Below are 25,859 nucleotides of genomic sequence, written 5' to 3' on the forward strand. Positions count from 1 at the left end.
CAAACATGCAATATAAGACAACATATAGGGCCACAGAAATAGGAAGGAACTGCACTGAATTTATTTGCAGCCTTTGTGTTTATTTTTTGTTCGATTATTTTTCATTACATACACTTGTACAGAAAGATAAAGAAAATAATTATAAATGCTGACAAAAAGCATGAAGCTACTGTTAGAGGTGCTTGACTGACTGCTGGGGTGACAGGCGCAGGAGAGCAGAACTGGGTAATAACCGGAGCAGTTTAATATGCAAAACCAACCGCACCCAGACATGGGAAACAAATGGAAAAATGAAAGGTGGGTCAGCGATGGCTAGAAGACCGGTGACGTCGAACGGCGCCCAAACAAGGAGAGGAACCGACTTCGGCAGAAGTCGTGACAGTTACAGTAACTTTCAGTTTTATGTGTCCATGCCTTGATAGTTCAGATTTGAGTGCAATGTAAAAATCTGTGTTCCATCATGCTGCTCATAATAGCGTTGTTCCACCAATTTGCTGCATTTTGAGAAATGTAACTTGGTGTGATTTCACCTAATTTTAACATTATTTCATAAATAACACATGTTCAACTTCATAAAAATCCCTTTACCCAATTCAAGAGGTTAAAAAAAATGACTATAGTAAGTGACTGTTAAAGGGGCAATCAGCAGTTGCTACATCCATTTTTGGACTTTTTTGGAATGATATGTTACCATTGATTCTTGAAGAATATAACTTGCAAATGCCTCATGAACTTAGTTCAACTGTCATACACCATCAGAACCAAAAATATAAACTTGCTCTATTCCAATGTTGGTAAACAAAGTACATTTTAACAAACGCCATATAGCCTCAAAACACAGTTAAACGATCATTTTGATATTTCAGAGTGGTTACAGTTCTCCAGCCCCATCCCTCAGCTTTTTACCGAAACAGGGGTGGGAACAGCTTTGTAATTGTTTCTACTGCTGATTTCCACTTTAAGTGGCAAATAAAGAAGCAGGGTTGACTGTAACAGGGTTGACAATTTTATTATTTACCTTAAAGTTTCACAAAAAGTGTTAAATTGTTCAAATATTTCTAGCCTGTCTATCAATGGGTAACAGAGTTGACATGTTACGCTCGACCTGCTCAGTTTACCACCACAAAACACCAGCAAATTGCCAAAAATAGCACAACCAGCTCACCTGCTTTCACACTATGATTTGACTATGTTCAATGTTTTTTGTTGAGAGAATGCCAAGAAGAAAAAATATATATTATACTTTCACCATTTTAGTTCACGTAAAAGGGTTGACTTTAAAATGAAGGACAGACGCAAATGAACCACTAATCACATGAAATTATTAATAATCTTCAGAAATAACTTTGTCTCTGCAGATTGTCATCACTTATCTTTAAACAGCATACACGTTGGTTTTACTATCCAGGTGGGGACAACATCTCTTATTCCCGTTCAAAATCCTATTTTCCCGAACGCCTAACCTTAAGCCTAACCCCAAACCCCTAACTAAACCTAAGTCTACCCCTAACTCCTAACCCTTACCCAAAACCTAACCTCTAAGCCTAAAATAGGATCGGCAAAATATCCCCACTTTCATTGTTTTACTATCCTTGTGAGGACTTTTGGACCTCAACAGGATAGTAAAGTTAGACCCCACACACACACGTTCAAACACCTGTAGGTGATGTTGTTGAATCCTGCCACTGCCCTGGCCTCCTCCAGTTGGCACTCGCTAATGTCGATGCCTACCACTTCCTGGAAGTGTGGGGCCATCAGGCGTGAGTTCTTCCACAGCCCAGGTCTACAGCTAGGGCATGAGGCTGGACTTTCTGAAGAGAGGGGACCAATGAGACACTATATAACTAGCCTTCACTAAAGAAGAGTGATAGCTAGTGATAGTGTAAATGTGATGTTCAATACAGATATTATATATATATATATTTTTTTTACACTCTGGTCTTTGCTCTATAGGTATGACACATTGCATGCTGAATTTCAAGCATACGATAATAACGTAACATAATGGATGACAGTTTAGTAACCTATTGTCACAATACTTAAAAGCATTTAGAAACAGGAAATGGTTGAGATACGGTTTCTATATCCAATTTAAAATGTCATAATCCTAAAATGTTATGCAATAGAGGGTGTTTTTTACTTTCATTTCTATCTCAGACACTGTGGAAGCATTACACCAAAGACTTATCTTAGACAACCTAAGATTTGTCTTAGCTGCCAACTGTACAAGTCTACCGTCATGTAAAAGACAGTCTATAACAGTAATACTACTTTTGCTTGGCTCACCTTCCTTTCCAGGTAATGCAGGATGATGTCTCTGATCTCCTCTGGGGGTACAAAGCGGTACCTCTGGTAGATGGAGGCATGGTGTTTCTCCTCAAACAGCCGGTAGGTCATGGTGCTCTGCTGTCTGCTCCGCTAGCCTAGTGCTCCTTCCAGCTTGCAGTGACTCAGCAGACAGAGACAGACCTGCTCCTTCACTAGGACCTTTTAATCATTACATGGATAGAGGAGGCTAATGTTAGTAGTCACATAAAGGAGAGGTTAAAAGATCTACTATGACAACTGGGCTGCTAATTTCAAGTAACTTGTCACCTCCACTACAGGAAATGGCAAAACAGCAAGAACCGATGGGAACCAGGCTAGAATTTGCTCACAACTTTGTGGTTTCGTTCCTGAGATGTAGTTCAGATGGCACTGTTCCAGAATAGCTTTTATGTTTGCTCATTACAGGAAGACGTGCAAAAGTTTGAGCAGACAAGGGTCCCATTGTCCGGTTTGGCCCTTGGCCTATTTTCACTGTATCCACATCAACAAAAGACTTTAACCCTACAGTCCTCTCTCCCATGACATTGTGGTACTGTTACATAAGGCAAGACTGTTCTGAGTGAGACGGTATTGGTAAATCCATGTCAATTTCACCCTGAATAAAATTATTTTGTACCTACAAGTCTAGTAGGCCTACTTATAAAAAACTAATTCTTTGACTGTAATGTAAAGGGTTAAAGTCCACGTTAGTGTTACTCAAAACAAAACATGACCCTCCAGTCCAGTGCACCTTCCTCCTCTCCCCTCTGGGGTTGGCTCTGACCTGTAAGAGATGTTAGGGGCGGAGGCTCTGACCTGTAAGAGACGTTAGGGGCAGTTGCATGCTCTAGGGCCACCTCCTGCTGGTCAGGGCTCACGTCGGTCCCCAACACCGAGGAGGAGGCAAGGTAGGCTGTGGGTCAGGGCACATCTACTGCCAGGTCAAAGGGCTGCATGCCCCTCTGTCAAATAGGACACATCCCCATCACACAGGTATGAGACATTGTTAGTACATGCACACATTTTTAAAGGCATTAGAATGTAAATAGACCATCTTTATCTGTTACAAGAACGTTAAAAGCTGGAACTAAACATTGATATAATTCTGTCATGTTTCGCAATATTTTCCATTGTAACTATTTTACATCCACAGAAGACTGTAACCATTTCATCTGAGCATGCACAATCCATGGTATTTGATTTAGGAAAACCAAGTCTGAAAATGTAACAGGTATGTCACTCCTACCGTTCTCTTCAGGAAGAACATGACCTCTTCAATGAGCTGAGACTCTGTATTTCCAGTAGGAGGCAGCATGCTCCTTACCTTCAAACAGATGATGGGCCATGCCATGCCACTGAGCTATACTACAGGAGAAAACAGGAATACAAAAGGTATTCTCCAGCCCAGAAAGAGACCTGTTTCTCTTACGGATTTTAATAAAACTCATGCAAGCTCTCTTTCTCACTGGGTTGTGGAGGCTACGTTAAGGAATGTGATCACACACACACTACTTCACTCATCGCAGGAGATTCCCTTTCTTCAGAGGGCCAGTTACAGGGAAACCATTAGGTGCTTGGCCAGGCTAGTATGAGACAGGCCCCAGATAGAGAGGAAGGGGCGGAGCAGCAGCTTCATGGGAATGTGTGTTTGCGAATGAGGCTGTTTATGAAGGGAGCCAGGGTTACATGGGGTCAAAGAGCTGTGTGGTGTGTCAGAACCAATAAGAAGTCCCATGGAGATGGGACGGGAGAGGGAGGGATCAGGAACTTACTTTGCTATGAAGTGCTTTCCTTGTTGTGATTGATGTGGGAAAATACAAAAGCCTGAGTTCAGTCTTTTTACTCAGATAAAACCCTATTCCAACTGATCACTGAGCAATAGATCAACAACAACAGGCTTTGTACTGAGCTGTACTAGATCACTGAAAGAGTTAATTATAAACAATATCTGAAGGACTGGTCCAAGAACCGACCAAAGGTCTCCTCTTAGTTTGCGTAACGTGATGAATTGGGTTGATCCCATGCATACAGCATATTAAAAAGAAACCATCAGAATATCTGGGGCAGTATGGCTGTGTTTCGACAGGCAGCCCGATTCTGATATTTTTACCAATCAGATCTTTTCACATCAGATCTTTTTCAGACCTGATCTGATCGATCAAAAGACCAATTAGTTAAAAATATCAGAATTGGGCTGCGTAAGTATCAATTGTCTCAGATTAGGAGTGCTAATCTTGGATCAGATACCCCCTTGTCCATGTTATATTTTTCATTGTGATCTAAAAGGAAAAACTGATCCTAAAATCCACACTCCTAATATTACTCTGAGACACTTGATACGGCCCTGAAGTGAAATAATATTCAAAAGTTATGATTGTGTCTGCAGACACATTTTATTGTCAATCTCAGGCAGGGAAGATACTAAATGTGGCAAGCATTTTGATAATGATGTGACTAAGGCTAATAGTTTGCTCTACATTACAATGTATAAAAGAGACAACCAAAGGGACTTCAATGACACCTTATGTGAACAGAATACTACTTAACAACAGCTTAAACATGATTGACACAAGCTTAAGAAACATCTGTCTACACACACACATTCACACTGTAAAGAGTGTTCACTCCGGTTTAGACGCCAGGACACAGAAATACTCCAGCGTCACTTCCATGAGTGTGTCTGGTGATGTGACTCCCATCTCCTTCAGAAACCTGCAATACGACGTCAATATATTTGATAAAATAATTCCATGTGGGATGGACCGTAAAAGTGGCATACAAGTAAATAAAATTAATCATTTGGATTATTTGTTAATTATTTTATTTTTTTCATTTCATCTTTAGTCTAAGACGGGGGGGGGGGCTAATCTGACAGATGGAATTGTTTTCAATTGGTCATACCTATGGATCATTTAGTTATTTAATTGAGAATTGTAGGACCCCTTTAGGTATAAAGATATATGCAGTGGGGCAAAAAAGTATTTAGTCAGCCACCAATTGTGCAAGTTCTCCCACTTAAAAAGATGAGAGAGGCCTGTAATTTTCATGATAGGTACACTTCAACTATGACAGACAAAATGAGAAAAAAAATCCAGAAAAATCATATTGTAGGATTTTTAATGAATTTATTTGCAAATGATGGTGGAAAATAAGTATTTGGTCACCTACAAACAAGCAAGATTTCTGGCTCTCACAGACCTGTAACTTCTTCTTTAAGAGGCTCCTCTGTCCTCCACTCGTTACCTGTATTAATGGCACCTGTTTGAACTTGTTATCTGTATAAAAGACACCTGTCCACAACCTCAAACAGTCACACTCCAAACTCCACTATGGCCAAGACCAAAGAGCTGTCAAAGGACACCAGAAACAAAATTGTAGACCTTCACCAGGCTGGGAAGACTAAATCTGCAATAGGTAAGCAGCTTGGTTTGAAGAAATCAACTGTGGGAGCAATTATTAGGAAATGGAAGACATACAAGACCACTGATAATCTCCCTCGATCTAGGGCTCCACGCAAGATCTCACCCCGTTGGGTCAAAATGATCACAAGAACGGTGAGCAAAAATCCCAGAACCACATGGGGGAACCTAGTGAATGACCTGCAGAGAGCTGAGACCAAAGTAACAAAGCCTACCATCAGTAACACACTACGCCGCCAGGGACTCAAATCCTGTAGTGCCAGACGTGTCCCCCTGCTTAAGCCAGTACATGTCCAGGCCCGTCGGAAGTTTGCTAGAGAGCATTTGGATGATCCAGAAGAAGATTTGGAGAATGTCATATGGTCAGATGAAACCAAAATATAACTTTTTGGTAAAAACTCAACTCGTCATGTTTGGAGGACAAAGAATGCTGAGTTGCATCCAAAGAACACCATACCTACTGTGAAGCATGGGGGTGGAAACATCATGCTTTGGGGCTGTTTTTGTGCAAAGGGACCAGGACGACTGATCCGTGTAAAGGAAAGAATGAATGGGGCCATGTATCGTGAGATTTTGAGTGAAAACCTCCTTCCATCAGCAAGGTCATTGAAGATGAAACGTGGATGGGTCTTTCAGCATGACAATGGTCCCAAACACACCGCCCGGGCAACGAAGGAGTGCTTTCGTAAGAATCACTTCAAGGTCCTGGAGTGGCCTAGCCAGTCTCCAGATCTCAACCCCATAGAAAGGGAGTTGAAAGTCCATGTTGCCCAGCAACAGCCCCAAAACATCACTGCTCTAGATTAGACCTGCAAGGAGGAATGGGCCAAAATACCAGCAACAGTGTGTGAAAACCTTGTGAAGACTTACAGAAAACGTTTGACCTCTGTCATTGCCAACAAAGGGTATATAACAAAGTATTGAGAAACTTTTGTTATTGACCAAATACTTATTTTCCACCATAATTTGCAAATGAATTAATAAAAAATCCTACAATGTGATTTTCTGGATTTTTTTTTCATTTTGTCTGTCATAGTTGAAGTGTACCTATGATGAAAATTACAGGCCTCTCTCATCTTTTTAAGTGGGAGAACTTACGAGACTCCTGGCACTTGTGGGGGTCGTAGAGCAAAGAAGAGAACACCATCGTGTTTGAGAGTCTATCCATACAATGGTCAATAGTTTGTAGGTCAAACTGTTCGGACGCTACAGATGATTTTTGGGATGTCTCATGGTCTGACAAACACGGCTCTAGCTCTGTCACCTTTCACTGCAGATGTTGAAGTGTGACACTGGCGGATGCGTATCTCTAGCGTAAACTGACGGATTTTGATGGGTATTTATTTGTTATGTAACTTAGACTGACACACCGGTTTATCAATCGACTCCACCGGGTTAATTAGCTAATTAGTTCATTAATTCATCCATTCAGTCATTGGTTCATTCATCCAATCAGTCATTCATTCATCTGTTGATTGATCAGGGTTGTTACCTGTCGAGTGTTCTCTGCAGCAGTGCGGTGGCAGCATCAGGCTCGGCCCTCTGGAAGGCCTGGTACATGGAGAAGGACTCCATGAAGCCCACTATGTTCCTCACTGAGATCTGCTGCTTCAGTGGGATACACTCAACCCTGTAAGAAGAACAGATACACACACACTGTTAAATTGAGAGGAGAGTCAAATTGGATGACCTATTTACCCAGGGGGGCCTAGAGGTTTAAGTCTAGTAAGTCATAATATTGAATACTCCTGCAGTTTATTGAGTACAACATTTGATTTTGACCACCTGAGAGTCACTAGATGTGAGTACATTACTTCTGTGTGTATATGTATATATATATATATATATATATATATATATATATATATATATATATATATATATATATATATATATATATATATATATATATATATATATGTATATATGTATATATATATTTAATTCTCAAATAGAAACTCAGAGACACGGGGTCAAAGTCACACCATGAGAAATGTTTTAATGTGTAACAGGCTGTTCTACTGGGTTCTCACAGAGGCTGTATGAGTTACCTCTCTTTGTCAGGGAAGGGGATAGCAGTGTAAAGCTCTTGTAGTTTGATGTTGGCCACTGCTACCTGTGTGCTGGTGTATGGTAACAGCACCTTCTTGAACTGGGGATAGCAAAGTCAAATCTCAGTCAGGAAACAGTCAGCAAACGTAGTACTTATCAAACAAAGAATTGTGAGGGTCTCTTGTATCATACAGGTGAGCCCATGGAAATTAAACAATTTTTCACAAGAGAAATGTCTCAATAGGGCCGCAAACAAACATTTTGTAAGCCTACTATAGATGAAAACAACAATTGTACTTAGTACCCAATGAAAATAAACATATGACACACTAAACAAATTAAGTGGCGGCAGGGTAGCCTAGTGGTTAGGGCGTTGGACTAGTAACGAAAGGTTGCAAGTTCATATTCCCGAGCTGGCAAGGTACAAATCTGTCATTCTGACCCTGAACAGGCAGTTAACCCAAATAGGAATTTGTTCTTAACTGACTTGCCTAGTCAAATTAAAAAAGTGGCATTGGTTTGATAGAATGTCGTTCTAGTTCTGTGTTTTTCACCTCATCACAGATGTCAGTGAGTCTGTCCCCACATGAGCCGTAATGGAGTCTGAAGTTATCAGCAAAGCCAAGCAGAGCCATGCAGCCGCAAGGCTTCAGGACCCGGACTGCCTCCAAGAGGAACCGCTGCTGGTCAAACCAATGGGCCGCTGAGGCTGCAGTCAGTAGGTCCACAGAAGCATCCGGAAACGGCAGCTCCTCAGCTGTCCCTTTCCTGTATAGTAAGTATTAAGACACAGCACCAAACATTGAGGATTTCTACATAAACTAACATATTAACTAGGGGCCTATTGAAAGTGGGAAGCTACTGCTGACCTTTCTGCTGAGTGTAATTGACCGTCTCTGCAGATTGTCATCACTGTTTCTTTTTAAACAAAATACACGTTGTAAAACGAGCCAGGTGTGGACCAAACATTTACTCCCATTCAAAATCCTATTATCCCTAAACCCTAACCCTAATTCTAACCCTAACCCCTAACTAAACCTAACCCTAACCCTAATCCTAACCCTTACCCAAAACCAAACTCTAAAATAGCAGTTTTTCTTAATGTATGGGGAACTGAAAAATGTCCCCACTTGTTACATTTTCAAAAGGATAGTAAAGTTAAACACACATAGACACATTCAAATACCTGTAGGTGATGTTGTTGAACCCTGCCACTGCCCTGGCCTCCTCCAGTTGGCACTCGCTGATGTCAATGCCCACCACCTCCTGGAAGTGTGGGGCCATCAGGCGTGAGTTCTGCCCCGTCCCACAGCCCAGGTCCACAGCTAGGGCATGAGGCTGGACTTTCTGAAGAGAGGGGACCAGTGAGACACTATATAATTAGCCTTCACTAAAGGAGAGTGATAGATAGTGATAGTGTAAATGTGATGTTCAATATAGATAATATACATTACCAGTTATGTATATGTTATTTTATAGTTTTGATGTTTTCACTATTATTCTACAATGTAGAAAATATAAAAAATAAAGAAAAACCCTTGAATGGGTTGGTTTGTCCAAACTTTTGATAGGGTAGCCTAGTGGTTAGAGCGTTGGACTATTAACCGGAAGGTTGCAAGTTCAAATTCCCGAGCTGACAAAGTACAAATCTATCGTTCTGCCCCTGAACAGGCAGTTAACCCACTGTTCCCAGGCCATCATTGAAAATAAGAATTTGTTCTTAACTGACTTGCCTAGTTAAATAAAGGTAAAAATAAATATTAAACTCTGATATCACCTTCCTTTCCAGGTAATGCAGGATGATGTATCTGATCTCCTCTGGGGGTACAAAGCGGTACCTCTGGTAGATGGCGGCATGGTGTTTCTCCTCAAACATCCGGCAGGTCATGGTGCTCTGCTGTCGTCTGCTCCGCTAGCTTAGTGCTCCTTCCAGCTTGCAGTGACTCAGCAGAGACACAGACACAGAGACTGATCTACTCCTTCACTAGGATCGGTCAATCATTACATGGAAGGAGGAGAGATACTGTATACAGTGGGGCAAAAGGTATTTAGTCAGCCACCAATTGTTCAAGTTTTCCCATTAAAAAGATGAGAGGCCTGTAATTTTCATCATAGGTACACTTCAACTATGACAGACAAAATGACAAAATATCCAGAAAATCACATTGTAGGATTTTTAATGAATTTATTTGCAAATTATGGTGGAAAATAAGAATTTGGTCAATAACAAAAGTTTATCTCAATACTTTGTTATATACCCTTTGTTGGCAAAGACAGAGGTCAAACATTTTCTGTATTTTGGCCCATTCCTCCATGTAGATCTCCTCTAGAGCAGTGATGTTTTGGGGCTGTTGCTGGGCAACACGGACTTTCAACTCCCTCCAAAGATTTTCTATGGGGTTGAGATCTGGAGACTGGCTAGGCCACTCCAGGACCTTGAAATGCTTCTTACGAAGCCACTCCTTCGTTGCCCGGGCGGTGTGTTAGGGATCATTGTCATGCTGAAAGACCCAGCCATGTTTCATCTTCAATGCCCTTGCTGATGGAAGGAGGTTTTCACTCAAAATTTCACGATACATGGCCCCATTCATTCTTTCCTTTACACGGATCAGTCGTCCTGGTCTCTTTGCACAAAAACAGCCCCAAAACATGGTGTTTTCACCCCCATGCTTCACATTAGGTATGGTGTTCTTTGAATGCAACTCAGCATTCTTTGTCCTCCAAACACGACAAGTTGAGTTTTTACCAAAAAGTTATATTTTGGTTTCATCTGACCATATGACATTCTCCAAATCTTCTTCTGGATCATCCAAATGCTCTCTAGCAAACTTCCGACGGGCCTGGACATGTACTGGCTTAAGCAGGGGGACACGTCTGGCACTGCAGGATTTGAGTCCCTGGCGGCGTAGTGTGTTACTGATGGTAGGCTTTGTTATTTTGGTCCCAGCTCTCTGCAGGTCATTCACTAGGTCCCCCCGTGTGGTTCTGGGATTTTTGCTCACTGTTCTTGTGATCATTTTGACCCCACAGGGTGAGGTCTTGCGTGGAGCCCCAGACCGAGAGAGATTATCAGTGGTCTTGTATGTCTTCCATTTCCCAATAATTGCTCCCACAGTTGATTTCTTCAAACTAAGCTGCTTACCTATTGCAGATTCAGTCTTCCCAGCCTGGTGCAGGTCTACAATTTTGTTTCTGGTGTCCTTTGACAGCTCTTTGGTCTTGGCCATAGTGGAGTTTAGAGTGTGACTGTTTGAGGTTGTGGACAGGTGTCTTTTATACTGATAACAAGTTCAAACAGGTATCATTAATACAGGTAACGAGTGGAGGACAGAGGAGCCTCTTAAAGAAGAAGTTACAGGTCTGTGAGAGCCAGAAATCTTGCTTGTTTGTAGGTGACCAAATACTTATTTTCCACCATCATTTGCAAATAAATTCATTAAAAATCCTACAATGTGATTTTCTGGAGTTTTTTTCTCATTTTGTCTGTCATAGTTGAAGTGTACCTATGATGAAAATTACAGGCCTCTCTGATCTTTTTAAGTGGGAGAACTTGCACAATTGGTGACTGACTAAATACTTTTTTGCCCCACTGTACATAAGGAGTAGGACAGAGGAGGCTACTGGTAGTAGTCACTCAGTCACATAGAGGAGAGGTTTAAAGAGATTCTATGACACCTGGGCTGCTAAGATAAAATAACTTGTTGATTTGTCTGTGATGTGTGGAACGATAACATCCGATAAGGGCCACAATAATGACATGCCCATAGATAGACTAGTGGTTTAAAACATGTCATAGTGTCTTACAGTATGTCTTATGTCTTATGCAGGTACCGCATTCAGTTAGATTGTGCATTTAAGACAAAAGTTGTGAAACTAGACTGGATTCCATGATGCAGGGATTAGGTTATTGAACAGAACAGTTTCCTGAACAATAACAAAAAACAAGAACAAGTACAGAAACGTTTATATAGTCTTCTGAAAGTTTGCAATGAAGTCATATTCAGTTGTAATGTCAAATATCACAAAATCACCTTCCAAAATGCAATGGAGCTTGTAAAGCCATATGTGTTTCTCTCTCAGCTTAAAATTCCACGTAAGCAAAGTTGCCAGGTCCCTCTCACGGTATTACCGGAAGTGTGCCCAGATTGTCCAAATAGCCATATGCATGCTGGGGCCTCAGTGTTAACCCTTGACTGTCCAGAATATTGAACCTATTGTAAACCCTTGCTGACCCAGAGCATGTATAACATTGGAGATGTTTACATTTAAATTGACAGTAATTACGTGATGATAAGCAAGTGATTTAATCCCCCCTAGAAGCATGACTAAATCATTTCTAGAGAGAGTGAATGGTGGAACATAGTGATGACAAACCTGCAATATAAGACAACATATAGGGCTATAGAAATAGGAAGGAACTGCACTGAATTTATTTGCAGCCTTTATGTTTATTTTTTGTTTTTATGTTGTTGTTTTTTTTAGATTACACTTGTACAGAAAGATAAATAAAATAATTATACATGCTGACAATAAACATGAAGCTACAGTAACTTTCAGTTTTATGTGTCCATGCCTTGATAGTTCAGATTTGAGTGCAATGTAAAAATCTGTGTTCCATCATGCTGCTCATAATAGCGTTGTTCCACCAATTTGCTGCATTTTGAGAAATGTAACTTGGTTTGATTTCACCTCATTTTAACATTATTTCATAAATAACACATGTTCAACTTCATAAAAACCCCTTTACCCAATTCAAGAGGTTAAAAAAAATGACTATAGTAAGTGACTGTTAAAGGGGCAATCAGCAGTTGCTACATCCATTTTTGGACTTATAAATGAATGATATGTTACCATTGATTCTTGAAGAATATAACTTATAAATGCCTCATGAACTTAGTTCAACTGTCATACACCATCAGAACCAAAAATATAAACTTGCTCTATTCCAATGTTGGTAAACAAAGTACATTTTAACAAACGCCATATAGCCTCAAAACACACTTAAACGATCATTTTGATATTTCAGAGTGGTTACAGTTCTCCAGCCCCATCCCTCAGCTTTTTACCAAAACAGGGGAGGGGAACAGCTTTGTAATTGTTTCTACTGCTGATTTCCACTTTAAGTGGCAAATAAAGAAGCAGGGTTGACCGTAACAGGGTTGACAATTTAATTATTTATCTTAAAGTTTCACAAAAAGTGTTAAATTGTTCAAACATTTCTAGCCTGTCTATCTATGGGTAACAGAGTTGACATGTTACGCTCGACCTGCTCAGTTTGCCACCACAAAACACCAGCAAATTGCCAAAAATAGTACAACCAGCTCACCTGCTTTCACACTATGATTTGACTATGTTCAATGTTTAAAAAATATATATATTATAGTTTCACCATTTTAGAACTACAGAACAGTAACACATAAAAGGGTTGACTTTAAAATGAAGGACAGACTAAATGAATAATAATCTTCGGAAATAACTTTGTCAAAGCAACAAATTACTATGGCTTTACAATTATGGTGAAAAAAGAGCTGACTATGTGGATGACTATGAGACTCAGCTCAATAAGAATACTCTGGTGAATCCTGCTGGCATGTGTTTGGGGGTATAATCATGGCATTTCTGCAGAAGTGAAGTCTCAGTTCATTGAATGAAACCTTCTAGCCAATACAATTTCATTAATTGCTGAGGGGAGTCTTAAAATAAGTGTCCAGGGAAAATCTCACTGTTAAAAGTTCATATTCTGTTAATACCCAAATAATGTTATTGACTCATCCTTTACTCGTATTTGTGGCCAAAGCATAAATTGGAGAAAAGACACTAATGGACAGTCACTTTAAGAGGAATTCTTCCAAAGCAAAGTTTTCAATAATTTTGCCATTCGAGTGGCCGGTTAAGTGATAGCATATGTCACTGAGGATTACTGTATGAAAAATACATAAAAGGGTAAAGTGTTTACTACCAACATTATCACCAAACGTCTTGTCAGAAACCACCCAGTCAATGATCCTTTCAGACGGAGAGAGTGGACAGATCCTGCGCTTGTGAGTATCGGGATATAATCATGGACTTCCTGCAGAAGGTAAGTCTATGTCCATTTAAAACTTTGCCGACGGGAGATCTTAAGATTAATTATTCACTTAAAAAGTCACGTTTCAATAATGTTGCAATTCTTATGTTTGCAACTGGCTTGATATCATACAGTCGTTGGTGAAAGTCTACACACCCCTTGCACACATTTAAAAAGGATAATTGTTTTCTATTGATCTACACAACCGAGTCCACATTTTTAAAGAGAAAAGAAAAGAAAAGAAAAATTATAGAACATTTTCCAAAAGACTAAGAAATATAAAATGAGGCTGTATTGATTGCATATGTGCATATGCAGTGTCTCCTGACCCCTCCTGTCTCAGCCTCCAGTATTTATGCTGCAGTAGTTTATGTGTCGAGGGGCTAGGGTCAGTTTGTTATATCTGGAGTACTTCTCCTGTCCTATTCGGTGTCCTGTGTGAATTTAAGTGTGCTCTCTCTAATTCTCTCCTTCTCTCTTTCTTTCTCTCTCTCGGAGGACCTGAGCCCTAGGACCATGCCTCAGGACTACCTGACATGATGACTCCTTGCTGTCCCCAGTCCACCTGGCCGTGCTGCTGCTCCAGTTTCAACTGTTCTGCCTTATTATTATTTGACCATGCTGGTCATTTATGAACATTTGAACATCTTGGCCATGTTCTGTTATAATCTCCACCCGGCACAGCCAGAAGAGGACTGGCCACCCCACATAGCCTGGTTCCTCTCTAGGTTTCTTCCTAGGTTTTGGCCTTTCTAGAGAGTTTTACCTAGCCACCGTGCTTCTACACCTGCATTGCTTGCTGTTTGGGGTTTTAGGCTGGGTTTCTGTACAGCACTTTGAGATATCAGCTGATGCACGAAGGGCTATATAAATACATTTTATTTGATGTGATATGTCTTCACTCCCGACTGAGTTTTTTTTGTGGAAATTGATCCAAGGGCCCATCTCTGCACTAAAAGGTGTGCAAAGTTGTTAGAATATTATTCAAAATGATTCACAGCTGTAATGGCTACCTAAGGTAATTTCATCAAGTGTTAACTCTAGGGTGTGAAGAAGTACGCAATTAGACATCTTTGTTTTTTAATTTGTTATATATATATTCTATAAATTTCCTTCACTTTGAAAATGGGGAGTAGGTTGTGCAGATCTGTAGAAAGACAACTTTTTTGTTCTTAAAAAAAGAAAAAAAGAAAAAACCTTTTTAACATGGAGTTGATTCTTTCTCTCAGAGCCAACCAAACCATTTACTCCTGGCTCATTATGAACTTTGCTGTCAAATGTATATGTATATTTTCAATGTTTCCATTTGGTGACTGTCAATATTAAACCTTTTCAAATGTAATATGCCTAACTCTATATATTATAGGATATGAGCGAAGGGACTCAAGAACATACGGGTCATCAAATAAAATTTTATTGGTCACATACACATGGTTAGCAATGTTAATGCGAGTGTTGTGAAATGCTTGTGCTTCTAGTTCCGTCCGTGCAGTAATATCTAACTTCTCTGAAGTCCACGATCATCTCCATCATAGAGTAATTGCAACATTTATTATGTAATTCAATTAAAATTACTTTATTTTGTCTGTTAATTTCAAACTGACAGCTGATTCAGATCCGAGAGTGAGTTGTGAGTTTTCTCCTCTGCCAGATTCAACTGCACTGCAGCGGGTTAGAGATGAAAGTGCTACTTCTAACACCACATTACAACAATCCTACTTACATGAACATGCACAATGTTGATCAGCACAGCCAGGGGAGATATTATTGCAGAATCCTACGGAATGGAGTGGATATATTCTATGTCTATAACACACTGAATATCACAAATGGTGAATAATACGTTATCTCTTAGGAATTTGTTGTTTGTATCTTGTGAAATTGTATAAAAGTTACTATTATCACTATTTGGCTTTGTAGATGATACATATTTTTTTGTCAGTATTGTTTTCCTTATTTTTAGAGTAACATTTTCAGCAAATGTCTTATAGTTTTATTCATTTTCAGCATTTCTTATATTTTCTCCTCTTGTTGAATGGAATAAATCAGGGCATGCTTTTTATTTAATTTAAATGTTACCCGCTTTTCTCCCCAATTTTGTGGTCTCCAATTGTTTTTAGTAGTTACTATCTTGTCTCATCGCTACAACTCCTTTACGGGCCCAGGAGAGATGAAGGTCGAAAGCCATGCGTCCTCCGAAACACAATAAAAACCAAGCCGCACTGCTTCTTAAACTTCTTATGGCTGGGGGCAGTATTGAGTAGCTTGGATAATAAGCTGCCCAGAGGTGCCCAGAGTAAACTGCCTGCTCCTCAGTCTGAGTTGCTAATATATGCATATTGTTAGTTTATTTGGATAGAAAACACTCTGAAGTTTCTAAAACTGTTTGAATGATGTCTGTGAGTATAACATAACTCATATGGCAGGCAAAAACCTGAGAAGAAATCCAACCAGGAAGTGGGAAATCTGAGGTTGGTCGATATTCAACTCAGCCCCTATTGAAGATACAGTGGGATATTGGTCATGTTGCACTTCCTAAGGCTTCCACTAGATGTCAACCGTCTTTAGAAACTTGTTTGAGGTTTCTACTGTGAAGGGGGGCTGAATGAGAGGGGAATGAGGTCTGCCAGCAGCCACGAGCTGGTCATGCGCATTCACATGAGAGGTGTGAAGACAAAGGAATTCTCCGGTTGGAACATTATTGAAGATTTATGTTAAAAACATCCTAAAGATTGATTCTATACATCGTTTGACATGTTTCTACGGACTGTAACGGAACTTTTTGACATTTCGTCTGCAACTAGTGAATGCGCTTTGTGAGTTTTGATTTGTTTCCCAAATGCGCTAACAAAAGTAGCTATTTGGACATCATCGAACAAATCAAACCTTTATTGTGGAACTGGGATTCCTGGGAGTGCATTCTGATGAGGATCATCAAAGGTAAGTGAATATTTATAATGTTATTTCTGACTTATGTTGACTGCACAATATGGAGGATATATTTTTGGCTTGTTGGGTCTCTGAGCGCCGTACTCAGATTATTGCATGGTTTGCTTTTTCCGTAAAGCTTTTTTTAAATCTGACACAGCAGTTGCATTAAGGAGAAGTTTATCTCTATTTCCATATATAACACTTGTATTTTCATCAACATTTATAATGAGTATTTTTGTAAATTGATGTGGCTCTCTGCAAAATAGTAGTTTTTGGAACTACTGAACATAAAGTGCCAATGTATACTGAGATTTTTTTTATATAATTATGAACTTTATCAAACAAAACATACATGTATTGTGTAACATGAAGTCCTATGAGTGTCATATGATGAAGATCATCAAAGGTTAGTGATGAATTCTATCTCTATTTCTGATTTTTGTGAATCCACTCTTTGGCTGGAAAAATGGCTGTGTTTTTCTGTGACTTGGCTCTGACCTAACATAATCATTTGTGGTGCTTTCGCTGTAAAGCCTATTTGAAATCGGACACTGTGGTGGGATTAACAACAAGATTGCCTTTAAAATGGTATAAGATACTTGCTTGTATGTTTGAGGAATTTTAATTATGAGATTTCTGTTGATTTGAATGTGGCCCCTGTACTTTCACTGGCTGTTGTCATATCAATCTTGTTAACAGGATTTCAGCCCTAAGAAGGTATCACAGCGCGCATCCAACCCAGAAGCCAGCCGCACCAATGTGTTGGAGGAAACCCTGTGCACCTGGTGACCTAGTTAGCGCGCACTGCGCCCGGCCTGCCACAGAAGTCGCTAGTGCGCGATGAGACAAGGATATCCCTACCGGCCAAACCCTCCCTAACCCGGACGACGCTAGGCCAATTGTGCGTCGCCCCATGCACCTCCCGGTCGCGGCCAGCTGCGACAGAGCCTGGGCTCAAACCCAGAGTCTCTGGTGGCACAGCTAGCACTGCGATGCAGTGCCTTAGCCCACTGCGCCACCCGAGAGGCATCAGGGCATGCTTTTAATAGCAATATCTATATTTTATTGTGTCTTCTCAGATAAAAAGAATCCTCCCTACACTCTGTATAGAGAGAGTTCCAACATCAGTGAGATGACGTTGAACTGCAACTCTGGAGATGAACCTAAAAGAACAGCTTGGTATTGGGCACCCAAAACCACTACATGCAACATCGGTGAAGGTGGCTCCAGCAGAGAGAGAACATCCAAACGGGGTATCAATGCAGGAGAATCCTCAGAGATTCTCATTCCGGGGTTTCAAGGTAGACCACTGAAGCCAGCCAGTGGTCCTGAGGTGTGAGGTGTCGGAGGTGAGCGGTGGCCCTGTGACCCTGGCCTGGATGAGGATGGAGGAGAGCAGGGGGCTGCTGGTCAAACAGGACGTCCTGACAGAGATTCATGCCAACAGGACGCTCAGTGTGACCCTGCCCAGCCTCCGTAGAGATCAGCTGCACTGGCAGTGTGTGGTGTTCACAGAGGGCATTCTTAGGGCTACAGCCTTCCTGACCCTCACAATGCCCGACGAAATAGGCACGTAGCTCACAGACACTTTATGCGTAGAAAATTCTATCTAAAATGTTTTGCCTAAAACATTATTACAAAGAATACATTTGCAGGTGTCTATAGCCATAGTTCCTACAGCCATAGTTCTAGCCTCATCATTTGTACCTTTTGGAAAAGTAGCCTCCCTCTCCCCTTCTCTCTCTCTCTCTCTCTCTCTCTCTCTCTCCCTCTCCCCTTCTCTCTCTCTCTCTCGCTCTCTCTCTCCCTCTCCCCTTCTCTCTCTCTCTCTCTCGCTCTCTCTCTCCCCTTCTCTCTCTCTCTCTTGCTCTCTCTCTCCCTCTCCCACACTCTCTCTCTCTCTCTCCCTCTCCCCTTCTCTCTCTCTCTCTCGCTCTCTCTCTCCCTCTCCCCCACTCTCTCTCTCTCTCTCTCTCTCTCTCTCTCTCCCTCTCCCCTTCTCTCTCTCTCTCTCGCTCTCTCTCTCTGTGTGCCATTGACAGAGAGTAGTCTGTAGCCTGTGATCATTGTTCCCTGTTTAGGTTGGTGTGTGCCGTTGCTGTGATCCTGATGAGATCTGGTGATTTCCACAGGAGGGGGATCAGCTGCAGCTGCAGCTGCAGGTAGCCACACTGATTTCTAACTTATACTGTGTTCCTAAATGTAATGTTATTCTATGTTAAGATGGACCTGTCTCAAGTAATATTTTGTTTCTACCTTGAAGGTATGACAGACCTACCACTGACTGAGATGATCCAAAGAGAGACAAAGGTATCTACAGTACAGTATACTGTACACATTTCCAGTGGATGCTGTGACACTGGAATGTTAGATGTAACTCTGTTTTTGATCTTCTTTATTTTTGTAACTGTCTGTTTAAGACCAAGACATACCTGAGCTCGTCTATGAAAACAACCCCGACTCTAACATTTATGAAACAACCACTAAGAACACGTCACAAGTGTGAGCCATTCATCATCATCACACACTTAAAAAAGCACATCTACAAAACACATTTTTCAAATTAAATCAAATTGTAGTAGTCCCACGCGCCCGAATACAACAGCCTTACAGTTAAATGCTTACTTACGAGCCCCTAACCAACAGTGCATTTTCAAAGAAATATGGATAAGAATAAGAGATAAAAGTAACAAGTAATTAAAGAGCAGCAGTAATAAATAACAATATATACAGGGGGGTGGCGGTACAGAGTCAATGTGCGGGGGAACCGGGTAGTTGAGGTAGTATGTAAGTGTAGGTAGAGTTAATTAAAGTGACTATGCATAGATGACAACAGAGAGTGGCAGTGGTGTGAAGAGGGGAGGGGGGTGCAATGCAAATAGTCTGGGTAGCCATTTGACCAGATGTTCAGGAGTCTTATGGTTTGGGGACCTAGACTTGGCGTTCCGTTACCGCTTGCCGTGCGGTAGCAGAGAGAACAGTCTATGCCGAGGGTGGCTGGAGTCTTTGACAATTTTTAGGCCCTTCCTCTGACATCTCCTGGTATAGAGGTCCTGGATGGCAGGAAGCTTGGCCCCAGTGATGTACTGGGCTGTACGCATTACCCTCTGTAGTGCCTTGCGGTCGTAGGCCGAGCAGTTGCCATACCAGGCAGTGATGCAACCAGTGCTCTCGAGGGTGCAGCTGTAGAACCTTTTGAGGTTCTGAGGACCCATGCCAAATCTTTTCAGTCTCCCGAGGGGGAATAGGTTTTGTTGTGCCCGCTTCCCGACTGTCTTGGTGTGCTTGGACCATGTTAGTTTGTTGGTTATGTGGACACTAAGGAACTTGAAGCTCTCAACCTGTTCCACTGCAGACACGTCAATGAGAATGGGGGTGTGCTCTGTCCTCTTTTCCCTGGAGCCCACAATCATCTCCTTTGTCTTGATCACGTTGACAGAGAGGTTGTTGTCCTGGTACCACATGCCCAGGTCTCTGACCTCCTTCCTATAGGCTGTCTCGTTGTTGTCGGTTATCAGGCCTACCACTGTTGTGTCAGGTGTTGTCGGTTATCAGGCCTACCATGTAATGATGGTGCTGGAGTCGTGCCTGGCCGTGCAGTCATGAGTGAACAGGGAGTACCGGAGGGGGCTGAGCACGCACCCCTGAGGGGCCCCCGTGTTGAGGACCAGCGTGGCGGATATGTTGTTACCTACCCTTACCACCTGGGGGCGGCACGTCAGGAAGTCCAGGATCCAGTTGCAGAGGGAGGTGTTTAGTCCCAGGGTCCTTAGCTTACTGGTGTGCTTTGAGGGCACTATGGTGTTGAACGCTGAGCTGTAGTCAATGAATAGCATTCTCACGTAGGTGTTTATTTTGTTCAGGTGGTAAAGGGCAGTGTGGAGTGCAATAGAGATTGCATCATCTGTGGATCTGTTGGGGCGGTATGCAAATTGGAGTGGGTCTAGGGTTTCTGGGATGATGGTGTTGATGTGAGCAATGACCAGCCTTTCAAAGCCCTTCATGGCTACAGATGTGAGTGCACGGGTCGGTAGTCATTTTGGCAGGTTACCTTAGTGTTCTTGGGCACAGGCACTATGGTGGTCTGCTTAAAACATAAAAGTTGTAAAATAATTATGCTGTCTACATTCAGTGACTGTGATGAATACGCTACTGAGTGGATGATCTTATACACTCTTGTCATGCTTATGCTTTGTACCATACCGTTAAGGAACCAAGGAGGGGAGATTTTCTCTGCTGAGAAAGTACATAGACCTATACTATTAAAGGCTTTCAGCATTGGATTGTCTATCAAATACATTTAAGCTATGTATGTATTATGTTTATCATGCTAACCCTGCTTCATATAGCTATTTTTCATACTAAACTTTCAGGAATCAAACAGTATCAAAACCCATGCAATTTGAGCCATGGCTCTAACTTCTATTTTTTATTTTACCTTTATTTAACTAGGCAAGTCGGTTAAGAACAAATTCTTATTTTCAATGATGGCCTAGGAACAGTGGGTTAACTGCCTTGTTCAGGGGCAGAACGACAGATTTGTACCTTGTCAGTTCGGGGATTCAACCTTGCATCCTTTCGGTTACTAGTCCAACGCTCTAACCGTTAGGCTACCCTGCCGCCATTTAAAGGCCCATTTAAAACAGCTGATGAAACTAACACTGTAAAAGTTTGAAAAAATAATAATAAGTTTCAATTCCTGAAAGTTTCTGGTTGAAAATACAATCCACAAAGGACCTTTTAATCAGCGGGTTTGAATGGGTGGAAGTTTCGGGTTTTCCATCATGACATCACCATGTGGTAAATTGGTTAATAGACCAATAACAAAGAGTTCCAAAACGATCTGCCAATAACGGCTATGTTTCAGTTTTTCCCTTCCCACTCAGACCACTCCCAAAAAGTGTTTTTTGACCCTTTTAATGGAAATCTATTACAGTAAAGTTCTACATTTTTACCTAGAAATGATTTAATATGAATGTTTAAAAAGCTGCATTGTGCCTTTAATGCTAATGAACCTTAATGGACGTAACCCCATTATAACATTGCTATGCACTTCACTTTACCATACCATATGTTTTTAATGAATCAGTGTATAGGTCTGGTGATATAACGAACAAACTGCTTCCTGTAACACCAGTTTAGATCATGTTAAGTAAAATCGTTCCTAATTTGTGTTGATTCTATTTCAATTCCAGTTCAATTCCAGTTTAAATTGTACCTTTTTCCCATGGTGTGTTCTTGTTAAAGTATTATTAACGTAATTGAGAATAAAACCACGTACAATCATCTGGGTCCATTCCATTACTGTAACTATACCTAAATTAGATATCAGACATTTCGCCTGGCTTGGCCATCCGACCATGGCATTCAATGGTCAAAATGGGTAGCTCAAATGCTAACGGTTCAAATCAACTGAGAAAACCTTCACGTTATCAGATCAAGAGAACAAGTTGCTACAATGATGAATGCAATAGTGAGATGACGAGATGTAACTGAACAAGATAGCGGAAATTGTGCAAGCTGCTGTTTCAATGTAAGAATGTGCTCTGCTCCGTCTCTCTGTCTGGAGTTGTTTCTCAGATATTGGTGGAACTGGAGTTAAATGTCAGGTCATGGACCACATTGTGGTTATTCAGTGGTGGATCCTGTTATGCATATCAGGGAATTCTGCTGAGGGTGAGTTCAGTTCTTACTGTATGTATTTCATCATCATTCTTTTGTTGCTCTGAACATCTTGTTTAAAACAAGCAGAATGTTTCATTCAAAACCCAAATATCTGGGACAAGCAATTTCAATGTAAATTAAAGGATTACATGTACAGTATGGACAGTTTCTATGACTATCAGAGGGAAACTGGTATACCGATTAGACTTTGAAAACCTATTCTCTAATTTGAATCGGTTGTCCTTGATTTTTAAAACAAATAAGGGGCTTTAAACCAGATTCACAATAAATAATCTGTGCATTTTGAAACTGTTATGGGGTGAATTAATACTGTCATTTGACCAGATCTGTGTCTCATTGTCCACACACAGTGATGAAGAGGAGCATCTTCTTGATCTCTGGTCAGACAGAGAGTGTGCACCTGTCTGTGTCAGACCTGGCTCAACCTCACTGGTCAGAGTTCAGCTGGGAGTGGACCTCACATGATGGGAGATACTCAGAGATTCAAATAGCCAGAGCAATATCCTCTAGGCTAGTGGTTAGTCCACCTTTCACAGAGTACTTTTCTTGCAGCAAAGACTTTGACGTAACAGTGAAGCCGAAGTTTGAATGTGCAGGGGTGTTTTTGTTGGTAAGAGCAAATGTCCCATTGGTTAAGATTGAGATCTTCACCACAAAAAGTAAGTAGATTCTGTGTCTGTTTTGTACAGACACGCCATCGTGAATCTTCCATAATGACAAAATACTTTCCAATGATTAAATCGTTTCGAAAGCCAGCTTCCAAAATTAATTTCTTCACCGTAATTGTTCATTCACATTATTGTTTTAGTTTGGACAGTAAGTTTACATTGTAAACATCTTTAAATTGCATGTTTTTTCAGTTACACCTTCCTTTTGGCCTTCATTTCGTCTGGGTTCTGATGTGAGTGTTAGTTGCGAGGTGTCCAGCCTACCAGATGGGGCCACACTGCAGTGGGAAAGAGATGGAGATTCCACTTCTATCACCACGCTGTTCTACAACAACACTGTCCACATGATCATCCGCAGTGTTCATCCGGACAGTCAGGGGGCATACTACTGCACTTTTAGACAGAATGGAACACTGTTATATAATGTCTCTAATGCTGTCAGAATTGAGGAAGGTACAAAATGTGTTCTTATCTAACTGAAATATCAAAACTTTTATGTGAAATGTGAATGTTGTCCTCTTGATCAGTAGTCATTGATAATCAATAATATTGGTCTGATTTTAAATGGATAAATGGTGATCACATGTGATACATTTACAATAAAATGGACCCGTAATGCCATTTAGACTTTGGATTGAAATAAAATTCAACTTTCCCCTCTGACTGAACAACGCTATGGTTTTCTCCACAGTTTCGTCTGATGCCACTCTCACAATGTACAGAGAGAGCTCCAACAGCTCTCTGGTGACACTGCTTTGTATGACATCAGATGAGTACATCCATGCATCATGGTCCTGGACCCCATTATCTACAGCTAAAGAGGTTCACCTTGTGAGAACTACAATGTACGGCTCCAATGACACGTTTAATGAGAGATTTTCATACGGGGACTTCAATGGATACTACTTCCCTCTCTACTTCTCACCAGTGAAGTTTGAAGATTCTGGAAGGTTCAATTGCTATTTTGAAAACCTCCTAGTTGCCTCTATCAATGTGGTAACCCTAAAGGGTGAGCATTATCATTTTAAATATCTACGGTGCATTTTTCAGAATAATCTATTCTACTAATCTTTGAGAGAACAGATGACAGATCCCCAATGATCTCCAGATTTCCATTTCAGTCTCTGCAGTTCCGCCTAGTGGATTCCCCAGGAATCATCCGGTGGTCCTGAGATGTGAGGTGTCGGAGGTGAGCACCGACCCTGTGACCCTAGCCTGGCTGAGGATGGAAGGGAGCAGGGGGCTGCTGGTCAAACAGGACATCCTGACAGAGAGTCACCCCAACAGGATGCTCAGTGTGACCCTGCCCAGCCTCCATAGGGACCAGCTGCACTGGCAGTGTGCTGTGTTCACAGAGGGCATGCTCAGAGCGACAGCCTCCCTGACCCTCACACTCCCCACACAGACAAAAATGTCTTCAATGACAGGTAACAATTAGTTATGATAGACTCTCTTCAAATTGATCTAATCTGTTCCAACCTATCTCAAACCAAACACATTTTTCCTCACTGGACCTCTGCTTTCCCCTGGCATAGGCCTAGTGTAACAAAATAAATAGGTTACCATGCTGGAGAGGTTGCCATGTTTAATATAATTTAACATAAGTTTTCATAGGGATGGGCACCGAGACAGTGGTGAGAGGGGTGATTACAATGGCTGCCACCCTAGGAATTCTGGGACTTCTCGGGTTCTACTGTCGAAGACCAAACGGTAAGGAGACACTCCCTCTTGGATAGACACTCCATAAACAAGACCTCCAAACCAATCCCAAAGGAACGGGACATTGAGGAACCATCTAAAATGTCTGCCTTAGACAGTACCTCTCTTTCTCTTTCGTTTTGGACCGAGGCAGAGCTAGCCTTTCTCATGGGACGTGGATCCTTCTCTGCATTAGAGAGCTTTTAAAGTCTCCAAACATATGACCAACTTTGATTTTGTAGTGAACTACAATTTAAATTAACATTATGTAGTAACAAACATGATCACCTTTCATAAGTACTGAGTGGAAAACTAGTGAATTAGTGTGTGTAAATGACATCATTTCAAACTCTTCTGGTTGATGTGTTGTTGTGTCATCCATCCAGGCACCCAGACACAGAGACAAAAGGAGGAACCTGCTCAACTGCAGGAGACTGGTGTATAGCCTTCTTGCTAGCCTATGGCCTGTGTCTGTGTTGAAATATAGCTTTCCCACCCATGTCTGTACCAACTAGTAACATCTTTCACACATTACCACATGTCACACTGTTTTCTGTCAAAAGGTCTGGCAATAGAAACTTCACTGGTGTTAAAATAATGTGTTATCCACCAACAACCTTCCCTTCAAATACTAATATTGAAAACATGACCATGTTATGATACTGTAAGCATCTTTCCAAAAGACCTAAATAATTTACACAGAGTGCACAAAACATTAGGAACACCTGCTCTTTCCATGATATAGACTGACCAGGTGAATCCAGATGAAAGCTATGATCCCTTATTGATGTCACGTGTTAAATCCACTTTGATCAGCGTAAATAAAGGGGAGGAGACAGGTTAAAGAAGGATTCTTGAGACAATTGAGACATGGATTGTGTATGTGTGGCATTCAGAGGGTGAACAGTCAAGACAAAATAGTAATGTTTTTACACTCAGTGTATATTATTTAGTTCATCCTAGAAATGTACATTTCCATTCATCCTCAGTCTGTAATGTTTGTACACAATAAATGGGGATGTTAATACTAGT

At 41.1% G+C, this 25,859-nt stretch overlaps 2 protein-coding genes across 3 annotated transcripts; one reads left to right on the forward strand and one right to left on the reverse strand.

Annotated features, from left to right (window-relative positions):
- Positions 1-76: 76 nt before the first annotated feature.
- On the reverse strand, positions 77-13,135 carry LOC110520215 (putative methyltransferase DDB_G0268948). Of its 2 annotated transcripts, none has more exons than XM_021597378.2 (8): positions 11,810-13,135; positions 9,556-9,762; positions 8,965-9,125; positions 8,333-8,546; positions 7,778-7,878; positions 7,219-7,356; positions 2,287-5,019; positions 77-1,811 (listed from the first exon to the last, which is right to left on the reverse strand). In XM_021597378.2, exons 2-7 carry the CDS (start codon positions 9,664-9,666, stop codon positions 4,929-4,931), a joined length of 816 nt encoding a protein of 271 aa, XP_021453053.2. In that variant the 5' UTR covers positions 9,667-9,762; positions 11,810-13,135; the 3' UTR covers positions 77-1,811; positions 2,287-4,928. The 2 variants fall into 2 exon arrangements, with proteins under 2 accessions (XP_021453053.2, XP_036830500.1); XM_036974605.1 differs by having other exon boundaries at positions 9,556-9,801.
- Positions 13,136-22,303: 9,168 nt separating this feature from the next.
- On the forward strand, positions 22,304-25,853 carry LOC110520220. The gene is made up of 7 exons (XM_021597380.2): positions 22,304-22,452; positions 22,812-23,120; positions 23,322-23,582; positions 23,821-24,138; positions 24,251-24,556; positions 24,744-24,839; positions 25,214-25,853. The coding sequence occupies exons 1-7, from the start codon at positions 22,389-22,391 to the stop codon at positions 25,270-25,272; spliced, it is 1,413 nt and encodes a 470-aa protein (XP_021453055.2). The 5' UTR covers positions 22,304-22,388; the 3' UTR covers positions 25,273-25,853.
- The last annotated feature ends 6 nt before the right edge of the window (positions 25,854-25,859 follow it).

Source organism: Oncorhynchus mykiss, chromosome 3 (genome assembly GCF_013265735.2).
Source record: "Oncorhynchus mykiss isolate Arlee chromosome 3, USDA_OmykA_1.1, whole genome shotgun sequence".
Classification (NCBI taxonomy): Eukaryota; Metazoa; Chordata; class Actinopteri; order Salmoniformes; family Salmonidae; genus Oncorhynchus; species Oncorhynchus mykiss.

Coding starts and splice junctions, on each gene's coding strand:
- LOC110520215 (XM_021597378.2), bottom strand. CDS start 9,666: ATGACCTGCCGGATGTTTGAGGAGAAACACCATGCCGCCATCTACCAG. Junction 8,547..8,964: donor TTCAACAACATCACCTACAG/GTATTTGAATGT, acceptor CTTACTATACAG/GAAAGGGACAGCTGAGGAGC. Junction 5,020..7,218: donor CTGCAGAGAACACTCGACAG/GTAACAACCCTG, acceptor GTCGTATTGCAG/GTTTCTGAAGGAGATGGGAG.
- LOC110520220 (XM_021597380.2), top strand. CDS start 22,389: ATGGACCACATTGTGGTTATTCAGTGGTGGATCCTGTTATGCATATCA. Junction 24,139..24,250: donor CAATGTGGTAACCCTAAAGG/GTGAGCATTATC, acceptor TTTCCATTTCAG/TCTCTGCAGTTCCGCCTAGT. Junction 24,557..24,743: donor AAAAATGTCTTCAATGACAG/GTAACAATTAGT, acceptor AAGTTTTCATAG/GGATGGGCACCGAGACAGTG.